This window comes from Mytilus trossulus, chromosome 10, assembly GCF_036588685.1.
Source record: "Mytilus trossulus isolate FHL-02 chromosome 10, PNRI_Mtr1.1.1.hap1, whole genome shotgun sequence".
Taxonomy (NCBI): Eukaryota; Metazoa; Mollusca; class Bivalvia; order Mytilida; family Mytilidae; genus Mytilus; species Mytilus trossulus.
Genome location: NC_086382.1, coordinates 71,731,099 through 71,744,491, shown reverse-complemented (window position 1 = coordinate 71,744,491; position 13,393 = coordinate 71,731,099). Strand labels below are relative to the sequence as shown.

Here is a 13,393-nt window from a genome sequence, read left to right as displayed (position 1 = left end):
GTCTTGACATCCTTCCTGTTACTGATTATGGTTAGGTAACAATACACAGTTAGGAAAAACACTTAAAATTGACACTCATAATTTTTACTGAAACACCCTCTTCCCCCTCCTATCTAACAAAGAAGGCTCTATATGTGTGTTATGCGTGTATATACTTATAGAAAGAGAATCTTCCATAAATTTGATTTCTAATGGTCATAAGGGTGAAATATAATCCCTTTCGGTTGTAACCATGGCAACAATCTGCATTTCTTAGATACAAAATATAGCAAAAAAAAGGGAGGTGTGAACATGTCACAAAAGTCTCCAAAATTTGGTGTAAAGGAAAATTTCAATCAATTACAGGGATACCTTTCCTGAATCCATGGGTTTATATTTTTCAAGTGGTCCAAAAAAAATCATATGCATTTCTGCTCGTTTTCCCATAAAATTGAATTGAAAAGATCGAGCGCAAAATCTTTGTTGATAAAAACTTATTCTACAATAATTTAAGGACCTACGGATAGGAAAATACGGACTGTCAATCATATAAATGGCCTATAACACATGTCATAAACAATCTTAATGTTCATATAAACACACTAAGAAGGCTATATTATTCTTCAACTATCTAATAATCAATTTTATTGTACAAAAACTTTCATATTAAAAAAATTCACAGGGGCCATCATGTGAAACTTAACATCTTACCGTGTATATTGCTACCTTATGCTGTTACTTTCAATCAGGTAACATGACAGAGCGTAACATAAAGGAATTACGCAGTACTTTTTGTTCATTTACCCGAATTGTGTATAAGTTTACTTCCATCTACATGTCTATTTGATAAGATACTATAAAAACTACGGAAGCGTATATGTGCCGTGTCTTTGCGAGTTATTTTCTCCGTTTCACGAGTATAAAATAACGAGTTGCCGAGTTACTTCTCAACAACCCGACTTTTAAAATCACCCGTTAGTGTCTTAAAACGCAATATTACAAGTTGATATGGCACGTAATGAGTTTGGTTTCTTAAACTTCGTGCAATATCAAAATCGTGTTACTCATTACGATCGCGTTATGCGAGTTGTACTCTGCAAGTTTGTGTGTTCTTATTACTCGATTACGAGTTGTAGAACTCGTGTTTATTTAGCCAATAACACTAACACAAGTTCCTTAACTCGCCTCAATGCAATGTTTGGCGCCCTTTTCATTATCAAACTGGAAAAGAAATGGCGGAGGTGTGTATACAATATCATGCCAAGAAATTGCCTCCGTTGAAATTCTGCAAACACCCCATAGAGCAAATTACATGGATGATTAATTTTGACCATTTGGTATATGGCCGTGTTCTAAGCGACACGTACATGAAGGTCATACATTAATTTCTTGAATGAAATCAAATCTTTAGCTACTAATGACTGCCGTAGGGGGTCGACCGGAATTTTTAGCGAGGATTTCTTGGCATGTAACAGATAGAAAACTCAGGGTCAAAATTCATAGAACAGAAAAGGGGTAGTGGCAAATATTTCATGTATATTTTGAACACAGTGAGAATTACCCCGGCACCCTTTGCCAAAAAAAACACCCTTTCTTTTTTCTTATATGTGCCTTCGGACTTTATGCTTTGAATTGTAGTTTCACTTTCCATATTCGGTACTTATTCAAATCTAAGCTCCACGTGGTAAAAATCACGTGATGCAGGAATATAGTATCTTGGAGTTCGGCTATTTCTTTCTTTTCGGGAAGGGACTCCAAGCAAACAACATGCATGTGTATAACGGCACTGTAGATTTTCGCATTAAATAAAGAAAGTTGCCGGTCCGGTACATGAATAAATTGGTTAGAAAGCAAGGTTTTAATTTTAATTAGATTGGAAAGCTTAATTCGAGGGTTAAACATAGAGAGCACAAAAAAAGGGGGGAGGTGTTCCACAGGGAATATTTTTTATCTTATGAACTGTTCATTTGAAAGGTTTATTATTTTTTTTATTTAATTAAAAAAGAGAAAAACATAAGACAAATTGTGAATGGTCTTTCTTCCTTTCTCCCATAACAAGAAATTGCCTCCGTCGAAATTCTGCAAACACCCTCATAGAGCAAATTACATGGATGATTAATTTTGACCATTTGGTATATGGCCGTGTTCTAAGCGACACGTACATGAAGGTCATACATTAATTTCTTGAATGAAATCAAATCTTTAGCTACTAATGACTGCCGTAGGGGGTCGACCGGAATTTTTAGCGAGGATTTCTTGGCATGTGCTGTTCTTATTTAACATAATTCATGTTTTAATATAGTATGCTTGGAATGTTAAATAAAATGCTATAAGAACTTTCAAATTGAACTGATTTAAATGAGAACTAATTTATAAGACATATGTTTTGATAGGGAAAATAACATCGCTCCCGCGGGATGTTGTGCAAAAGATTTCCTGCTCTAAAGTTAGTTTATATACATGTATGGCAATATGATCAGTGTCAGTTCCTAAAGAAATATGGACCTTGCGTTGTTAAGAGGAAGACCGTCTGAGCGAACTTCAGCACGGGTTTCCTCTATTCAATATTTTTCGTAAAAGGGGTGTTGAACACCTTGAGTGACCCATAATCTACCAATGAATTTAATATCTTTTATTGTACAATGAAAACTTAATGAGGAAATGTGTCATCCGTACTTGAAAAATGAAGACTATTTAATTTTAATCATGCAAAAGAAAGATTTCTTGGCACCATCAAGCCTTTTAAATGCCAAGTCACTTTGACATATTGTTTTTTTTAACAATTATTTGATCATCTTTGATATTTTTTTGATAAATTTTATTTACAAAGTTGGTTTATATACAATAGTTTAATAAAAATACCAAAATATATTTGTAGAAATAAACGTTTTTTATTCAAAGAAAATAATCAGAAAAAATGAATTGTGACTTTTTGTCTGTGACTTTTTGTCCTGTGACTTTCTGTCCTACATTCATGATACCGTAGGAGGTTAGTAAGTTTCATAGGGGGTTCAGGACGCGTTAATGGTGACGTCATCTATTAATGTTGTTGTGTTTTATTGTTTTATTTTTCAACAAAACGCAGCAGAAAAAGTCCAGCGTCCGATAAATTCGTTATACGGTTAACTACTGTTCCCCTACGGATCCATAGAGAGTGAATAAAATCCATAGGGGATTCGGCCCATGGCCTCATCCCCTATGGATTGTATTCACCCTCTATGGATCCGTAAGGGATTAGTAGCGAACCATATAACTTATAATAAAACGCTACCGTCTGTCAGTATATAATTCTTGTGAACACTTCTGAGTCAGCATGGTTTTATGGATTTTAACCAAATTTGGTGTGTAGTTAGTTAAGTCTGCAACAAAATCTAGAAACGTGTTGGTACCCTACCCTTTACAATTATTGATTATTTCCTATTGATTATTAAGGTCAAAGGTTAAGATCACAAAGAGACAATCCTTGTGGGCTCAAAAATCTTGTGAACACTTTAGTGTCAACATCGTTTTTGAGGGATACTTTCAAAAATTTTATTTTTCATAGTCCTTTGAAACATCTAGATCCAACTGCCATTTGTTTTTCAAGGTCAAAGATGAAAGTTCAAGGTCACAGTTGGATATAAAATATGTCTTTAAGATATATACATGGCGAGGATATGTTCTGTCTTGCGATGTCCTTGTTATGTCCAACCTTAATTTACACGAAATGGGGGCTGAACGTTTAAATGAGATAATTGGGCATTACTTCATAAGATTGAAAGCAATACTTTGTTCAATTTGACTAGTTCTTAACTATGTTATTTTTGTATTTATAACTATTTGAAATACTAAGGAATTTATACCTCCAAGAACAGATGCCCAAATTTTTCGGAACTTTTCAATGTTCTTTACTACTGGACATCTTGCTACAACTTAACTGGATCAACCATTTTCTTCCTTATGTCTAGTGACCTTGGGAATAACTGCAATTTGATAATCATTTACATATATTTTATACGAAACTACCTTTTAATTTGAAAATTAACCTTGCATTTTTTATTAGTCCGATGTGACCCCCCAGGAGACTCATTGATATTAAAAGCAGCACAAAATACACAAAATACACGTATAGCACAACAGCAAATGAAGTAAAACGAAATTTTCAGCAAGCAAATGGAATTCTAATGCAACAACGTTTGTAACGTTCAATTTGATTGGATAACGTCACTTTCTTACATGGCATCAATTGACAATTGATGCTATGGGAAGTACGCGCAAGCGCAGACGGCATATGGCAGATTTTAAATACATGTTTTAACGTTGTTTTCTGTCAGTTTCATTAGCATGGAGATAACAATATTGTATTTTAAGCTCCGACGGCATCAATTTTGGATTTGATGGTCGCAAATACCCGTTTACTGTCTCCGCTAACGCGTCGCCAGTAAACTTAATTTGCGACCATCAAATCCCCAATTGATGCCGTCGGAGCTTAAAATACAATACAGTTATCTCCTAAATAGAAGATAGATGTAGGCCGTAGTCATATATTATCGGACTGTAATTGAGAGCATAGTAACGCTTTGGTTTTTTTTTATACTTTTAGGTAGATGTATTTCCTGGTGTACCTCAACACGCAACCGTCGAAGAAATTATTGAGTATTACTTTAAAAAAATGTATACTGCTCATGAAATTTTAGGATTTCTTACTTTCTTGCATGGCATTGTTATCAGTAGAAGAACGTTTTACAGAATAACAAAGAAACTAGGCTTAAAGAGGAATCGTGCGTCAAATAGCGGAATGGACATTTATCGGCAGATGACATATTTGCTGAGAGAAGGCTATTCCAATCTGGGGTATAGGTCATTGTGGAAACTTTTGAACACGCAGTGTGGTATTCGGGTTACACAAAAAGCGGTCAGACTTATGCTAGGAGTGTTGGACCCTGAAGGTGTGTCATTGCGTTCATCACATCGATTGAGGAGGAGGAGATATTGCAGTAAAGGTCCGAGTTTCACAACTCATATTGACGGGTACGATAAATTAAAACCTTTTGGAATAAGCATTCATGGTGCTGTTGATGGATTTTCAAGAAAGATACTTTGGCTCAAAGCGATGCCTTCCAACAAAAACCCGCGTGTTGTAGCTCGCTTTTATATCGACTACATCAAAGAATTGAAAGGAGTGCCGCGGGTTGTTCGATGTGATGCCGGAACTGAAAATGTTGTTATTCGAGACATTCATATTGCACTCCGTTCTTCACATGGAGATCATATGTCTGGTAGAAATAGTTTTTCTGTTGGACGATCAACCGCCAACCAACGGATAGAAATGCTTTGGAGTTTTTTGAAAACGTATTTTACCCAATTTTGGAGAAATTTCTTTCATGATCTCATAGACGATGGATTGTTTAACAATGCAATTCCTATTCATCTTGAATGTATTAGATTTTGTTTTTTAGATATCATCCAAACTCGTTTGAATATTTTTACAGATTACTGGAACTCTCACAGAATCCGTTCACAAAGAAACCTGGAGGGAGTTACTGGAATTCCAGATGTTTTGTTCCATCAACCATTGCTGTATGATGCAATTGATTATTCTTACCCCTTACCGTGTAGCAACATAAGCATAGACAGGATTTCAGAGGTGTATACGGAAACGGTGCCGATGAAAGGGTGTTCTGAAGAGTTTCTTAATTTAGTTGAACTTGCAACCGACACTAACAGAATTGAATTCCCAGAATTTACCACAATACAAAATGCTTTGATTATGTACCGTTCTTTCATACACTTGTTAAATGAAATAAATTAAAATGAGATATTCCTGTATATCAAGACTGTCATTAACAAGATCAATTAAAAAGTGTTCTAGTGCTTAGAAACTCTGTTGTCCGTCAGTCCGCCAAACCCCCAAGTTATTGTCCATCTTTGTCTGCTAAGCACACCGTCCTACAAGTAAATTATGGTGCCGATTGAGAGAAAATTCTACACACTTATTACATGCAAACGTTTGATATATATATATATAGATTCTACCACTGCATCGAGTGTAATACGATATTTATCCACTCGAGACAGTTAAATTTTAAAATTTAAAACGCGAGGCTCGCCGAGCGTTTTAAATATTTAAAATTTAACTGTCGAGAGTGGATAAATATCGTATTACACGAGATTTGGTGGTAAATTCTGATTCTCTAATGATTTTCAAACAATATGCAGGCAAACGTATTCCTTCTTTTCGAATGATCTGCAAAAAGATGTGTTCTTTCTATGTGACGTCATCAGGCATGGTCGCCTTTTTTCATGCCGTCACAATAGGACATTCAGAGGAAAGCAAGAATTTTCGACGTCATAATCGGATTTAGCCAATGAAAAACTGTGATCAAACGAACCACACGTTGATTACATATTTTTTTTATACAATGGGTGCAGAAAGGGATAAATATTCGTCAATTTATCCCTTTCTGCACCCATTGTATATATAAAAAAAATAATCATTAAGGCATATAATTTATATTTTATCAAGGTTTTCAATAGCAACGTTTATATCAAGTATTTTTGTTTCCATGGTTATGAGTCTTGAGTCAGCAGTCATGGTACAAATTCGCAATGATTGCAGTTCTTCTATAGTTGATTGTAATTGTTCGTATTAGTTGACTGTTAGTAGTTCAGGTTGACTTTAGTACGAGCTTGTAAAAGTATGAATGGACTTGATTTCCTGGAAAGAAAACTGAGTTTGTGTTGTACAGTAGAAAAGTTATGAGACACAAATCAGACAAATGTTTACTACTACAGGGATCAATGGTGAGGTCTGACTGACCTTTCCATAGTTAATGTAAATGACTCCCACCTTCACCCCAAGTCCATGATGTCTAAGTTTGGAATAAAATGACAGGTGTTAGGTCTAGCAAAGTGATATGCATATGTGACGTCTATGAGATTGACCTTGTATGTCATTCAATCTTTTTGAAATGACAAACAGGAATGAATATGGTTTAGGAGTTGGTATCTCAATCTTTCACAACTTACAAGTCCACTCGAGACAGTTAAATTTTAAAATTTAAAACGCGAGGCTCGCCGAGCGTTTTAAATATTTAAAATTTAACTGTCGAGAGTGGATAAATATCGTATTACACGAGATTTGGTGGTAAATTCTGATTCTCTAATGATTTTCAAACAATATGCAGGCAAACGTATTCCTTCTTTTCGAATGATCTGCAAAAAGATGTGTTCTTTCTATGTGACGTCATCAGGCATGGTCGCCTTTTTTCATGCCGTCACAATAGGACATTCAGAGGAAAGCAAGAATTTTCGACGTCATAATCGGATTTAGCCAATGAAAAACTGTGATCAAACGAACCACACGTTGATTACATATTTTTTTTATACAATGGGTGCAGAAAGGGATAAATATTCGTCAATTTATCCCTTTCTGCACCCATTGTATATATAAAAAAAATAATCATTAAGGCATATAATTTATATTTTATCAAGGTTTTCAATAGCAACGTTTATATCAAGTATTTTTGTTTCCATGGTTATGAGTCTTGAGTCAGCAGTCATGGTACAAATTCGCAATGATTGCAGTTCTTCTATAGTTGATTGTAATTGTTCGTATTAGTTGACTGTTAGTAGTTCAGGTTGACTTTAGTACGAGCTTGTAAAAGTATGAATGGACTTGATTTCCTGGAAAGAAAACTGAGTTTGTGTTGTACAGTAGAAAAGTTATGAGACACAAATCAGACAAATGTTTACTACTACAGGGATCAATGGTGAGGTCTGACTGACCTTTCCATAGTTAATGTAAATGACTCCCACCTTCACCCCAAGTCCATGATGTCTAAGTTTGGAATAAAATGACAGGTGTTAGGTCTAGCAAAGTGATATGCATATGTGACGTCTATGAGATTGACCTTGTATGTCATTCAATCTTTTTGAAATGACAAACAGGAATGAATATGGTTTAGGAGTTGGTATCTCAATCTTTCACAACTTACAAGTTCTCAAAACTCAAAACACACACAAGAGGGTGTGGGTGACCCTAGGGACTACCCCTATGTTTCATTTGATTTTTTATATTGTCCCATGCATGAATATATGGTTTAGGGGTAGGGATCTCGACCGTTATCAAGATTTCAAACAGGAGGGGGTGGGGGACCCCCAGTGACTTCCCCTCTACTTCATTTGATTTGTTATATTGTCCAATACATGAATATATATGGTTGAGGGGTGGGGATCTCATCTGTTTCCAAGTTATCAAACAGGATTGGGTAGGGTGACCCTTAGGACTCTCCCTATATTTCATTTGATTAGTTCTTTTGTCCCATCCATGAAAGTATATGGTTTAATTTAAAGGTGGTGATCTCGACTGTTTCAAAGTTCTCAAACACTAGGAGGGGTGGGGTGACCACATGGACTCCCCTATATTTTATTTTATTTGTTATTTAGTCCCATACATGAGTATATATGGTTGAGGGGTGAGGATCTCGACTGTTTCCAAGTTCTCAAACATGAGGGTGCAGTAACCCTATCGACTACCCCTATAATCATTTGATTTGTTATATTGTCCAATATATGAATATATATGGTTTAGGAGTGGGGATCTCGACTGTTTCAAAGTTCCCAAACAGGAGGGGTGGGGTAACCCCAGGGACTCCCCTTGTATTTCATTTGATTGGTTATATTGTCCCATACATGAATACATAAGGTTGAGGGATGAGGATCTCGACTGTTTCCAAGTTCTAAAACAGGAGGTGTTGGATGACCCTAGGGACTTCACCTATATTTCATTTAGTTTTTTAGTTATATAGTCCCATACATGAATGTATATGGTTGAGAGGTGGGGATCTCATCCGTTTCAAAGTTATCAAACTGGAGGGGGTAGAGTGCCCCAAAGGACTCCACATACATATCATAATGATATATGATTTGCTTACATTCAGGTATCATATAATCTAGTTGCACTATATGTGTAAATTGAGAAAAAAATACCAATTGAAATTGCAGTAATATGTGTACACTTTAAAAGCATCTAACTTGCTTTACCAACATTTATTACTGATAAAGAAAATTAATACTGTCACCAGGACCATATATATTGTTAGATATACTGTTCCCAGCTGTCACAAAGACTCACATTGTATTGGATTTTGACATTAAAATTTGTCAAAAAGTAATTTTGAGTTTCAGTACAAAATATTTTCTGTTTTTTTTTTCATTCTTTAGCATATTTCTTTTAGTTTTCAATTGACTACGTATTGACGACAAACAATATTCCTACGACTTTTGCCATTTGGGAAATCTAAACTACCTGTCTTTAGAGATTTTCGGCGATTAAACATTTCATACATTTGTTCTTTGACAGCTTATAGCCAAAATCTCAGGGGGTAATAAACTACATAAAGATTACTAATGTGTCCTAAGAGGTTTTTTTAGTGGTACGAGTTTATAATGGTACGGGATAACTATAATTCCTTCCTTTGTGCAACTTCAAAACATTTTGATAAATCGACCATTATTTAAAGGTTTTTCTGATCATATTCTTTGTAATCCAGAATTAAAAGTATGAAAAAACTGTCTAAGTAGTAATAAATTACATAACATCCAGCTAGATAATAACAACAGACATATATGTCTCTGATAACAATGGCACATATTTCAGTATTGGTAGAACACAAATCTAGGGTGCTCGCATAAGGCAGCTTAACTGCCTAAAAACCAATTGCTCAGAGAACAATTGAAGGTCTTTCCACATCAATTTTCTTAATTATTGATGAGAAGCTACTTTCGGTTTACTCAAAGCTACCATTGGCATCCAAGCATAGGTTTCTTCATAGAAGTTGGTATCTGAAAAGTGTTCACACGTTAGGATTTAACTCATCACTCAGGCTGGTAGCCAAGTATGAAATCATTCCGTGCATTCGAATTCATATTGGAGTAGTGTTATACAGAAATATTTGTCTGATGAACAGAAGGACAAACGATCTAACAGACGGAAAAGGTGATTGTAGTATAATACAAACAACACAAGAGTGCACACGCTGAAATGTCTCGCCTTTTTTACTAATCATTAATAATATGTTGATAGTCCTAAATATAAAGCTTTATTACAACTGTCGCATAAACTCAACAAAATCCAAAAAAACTAAACATTGATCAATGAACCATGAAAATGAGGTCAAGGTCAGATGAACTATGTCAGGCAGACATGTACCGGTACAGCTAACAATTCTTCCATACAACAAATATAGTTGACCTATTGTTTAAATTTCCTAAATTAAGAAAAACAGACCAAAACACAAATACTTAACACTTAGCAATGAACCGTGAAAATGAGGTCAAGGTCAAATAAAACATGCAGGACTGACATATAGATCATAAAATATTTCCATACACCAAATATAGTTGACCTATTGCATAGAGTATTAGAAAAAAAGCCCAAAAACTCAAAAACTGAACTTTGACCACTGAACCATGAAAATCAGGTCAACGTCAGATGACACCTGTCAGCTAGACATGTACACCTGACAGTCCTTCCATACACCAAATATACTAGACCTTCTGCTTATAGTACAAGAAAAACATACCAAAACACAACCAGATGCTTCGCAGGGCGTAGCTTTATACGACCGCAGAGGTTGAACCCTGAACGGTTGGGGCAAGTATGGACACAACATTCAAGCTGGATTCAGCTCTAAATTTGGATTGTGATTAAATAGTTGACACAGCATAGGTTTCTGACACAGAATGAATGTGTTCTAATGAACTTAAAATTTTTGTTTTCTCTTAGAGCAATTCACTATGCTGTTCAATATTAATCCTCTGAAAATAATTTTTGAAGAAATTTTCTTTTTATTTATGAAATTTCAAATGAGAAAAATTGAACCCAATTTTTTAATCACATCCCCCTTTCCCTTATTCCAAAACTAATCTCAATTGAAATATTCTAATGGAGTTTGCAACAATAACTACTCATTTAAATACATCATAAAATAAACTGTAAATAAAATGTAAAAAAACTGCTTGATATCACTGAATGGTAAAGATTATTTAAATTTATCAGTTGGTAGTAAAAAGTGAATATACATTGTATATTGTATATAACAAAGATTTAAGTTGATTCTGGACAAAGAAAGATAACTCCAATTAAAAAAAAATTCTTGCAATAAGATATTTCTTGCTTACTATTTTGGACAAAGAAAGATAACTCTAATTAAAAAAAAATTTGCTATTTCACAATATTGTGAAATTAGATATTTCTTGCCATTGCACAATACAGTGCAATTGAAAAGACTTGCTATTCCACAATACTTAATATAATAATTTTAGATCCTGATTTGGACCAACTTGAAAACTGGGCCCATAATCAAAAATCTAAGTACATGTTTAGATTCAGCATATCAAAGAGGCCCAAGAATTTAATTTTTGTTAAAATCAAACTTAGTTTAATTTTGGACTCTTTGGACCTTAATGTAGGCCAATTTGAAAACGGGACCAAAAATGAAGAATCTACATACACAGTTAGATTTGGCATATCAAAGAACCCCATTTATTCAATTTTTGATGAAATCAAAAAAGTTTAATTTTGGACCCCGATTTGGGCCAACTTGAAAACTGGGCCAATAATAAAAAATCTAAGTTCATTTTTAGATTCAGCATATCAAAGAACCCCAAGGATTCAATTTTTGTTAAAATCAAACTAAGTTTAATTTTGGACCCTTTGGACCTTAATGTAGACCAATTTGAAAACGGGACCAAAAGTTAAGAATCTACATACACAGTTAGATTCGGCATATCAAAGAACCCCAATTATTCAATTTTGATGAAATCAAACAAAGTTTAATTTTGGACCCTTTGGGCCCCTTTTTCCTAAACTGTTGGGACCAAAACTCCCAAAATCAATACCAACTTTCCTTTTATGGTCATTAACCTTGTGTTTAAATTTCATAGATTTCTATTTACTTATACTAACGTTATGGTGCAAAAACCAAGAAAAATGCTTATTTGGGTCCCTTTTTGGCCCCTAATTCCTAAACTGTTTGGACCTAAACTCCCAAAATCAATACCAATCTTCCTTTTGTGTTCATAAACATTATATTTAAATTTCATTCATTTCTATTTACTTTAACTTAAGTTATTGTGCGAAAACCCAGAATAATGCTTATTTGGGCCCTTTTCTGGCCCCTAATTCCTAAACTGTTAAAACCAAAACTCCCAAAATCAATCCCAACCTTTCTTTTGTGGTCATCAACCTTGTGTCAAAATTTCATAGATTTCTATTAACTTAAACTAAAGTTATAGTGCGAAAACCAAGAAAATGCTTATTTGGGCCCTTTTTGGCCCCTTATTCCTAAAATGTTGGGACCAAAACTCCCAAAATCAATACCAACCTTCCTTTCATGGTCATAAACCTTGTGTTAAAATTTCATAGATTTCTATTCACTTTTACTAAAGTTAGAGTGCGAAAACTAAAAGTATTCGGACGACGACGACGACGACGACGACGACGACGACGACTGACGACGACGACGACGACGCCAACGTGATAGCAATATACGACGAAATTTTTTTCAAAATTTGCGGTCGTATAAAAACTTATCTATAACCACTGAACCATGAAAATGAGGTCAAGGTCAGATGACACCTGCCAGTTGGACATGTACACCTTACAGTCCTTCCATACACCAAATATACTAGACCTACTGCCTATAGTATCTTGAGATTTGAACTTGACCACCAAAACTTAACCTGGTTCACTGATCCATGAAATGAGGTCGAGGTCAAGTGAAAACTGTCTGACGGGCATGAGGACCTTGCAAGGTACGCACCTACCAAATATAGTTATTCTATTACTTATAATAAGAGAGAATTTAACATTACAAAAAATCTTAACTTTTTTTTCAAGTAGTCACTGAACCATGAAAATGAGGTCAAGGACATTGGACATGTGACTGACGGAAAGTTCGTAACATGAGGCATCTACATACAAAGTATGAAGCATCCAGGTCTTACACCTTCTAAAATATAAAGCTTTGAAGAAGTTAGCTAACACCGCCGCCGGATCACTATCCCTATGTCGAGCTTTCTGCAACAAAAGTTGCAGGCTCGACAAAAAACTGTGTTGGATATAAATATAGAGTATCAAATAGGAATAAGGTTATTTTTCACAGTAAATCGACTAGGAAAAAAACCCAAAATGACACCATCATCTCTGTGATTGAGAAGGGAATGAAGTCCATCCATGATATTCATTTAACAGATCTGTTAACTGTGTTTCATGTGTGTTTCAATGCATGTATTTCATAATAGAATTCAGGTCAAGTCAAGGAATTATATAGAAAGACATCAGATTTTTTTCTCTCTTTTAATCACTTTCCATCAATATAAAAAATCATATAAAAACAATATACGACGAAAAATTAAAATTTTTGCGGTC

The 13,393-nt window shown here is 34.8% G+C and overlaps 1 protein-coding gene across 2 annotated transcripts; it reads left to right on the top strand.

The window, feature by feature from the left end:
* Nucleotides 1–1,728: 1,728 nt before the first annotated feature.
* LOC134686610 (uncharacterized) lies at nucleotides 1,729–5,840 on the top strand. Of its 2 annotated transcripts, none has more exons than XM_063546286.1 (2): nucleotides 1,729–1,821; nucleotides 4,562–5,840. In XM_063546286.1, the coding sequence occupies exons 1-2, from the start codon at nucleotides 1,810–1,812 to the stop codon at nucleotides 5,768–5,770; spliced, it is 1,221 nt and encodes a 406-aa protein (XP_063402356.1). In that variant the 5' UTR covers nucleotides 1,729–1,809; the 3' UTR covers nucleotides 5,771–5,840. The 2 variants fall into 2 exon arrangements, with proteins under 2 accessions (XP_063402356.1, XP_063402357.1); XM_063546287.1 differs by having other exon boundaries at nucleotides 1,732–1,834.
* The last annotated feature ends 7,553 nt before the right edge of the window (nucleotides 5,841–13,393 follow it).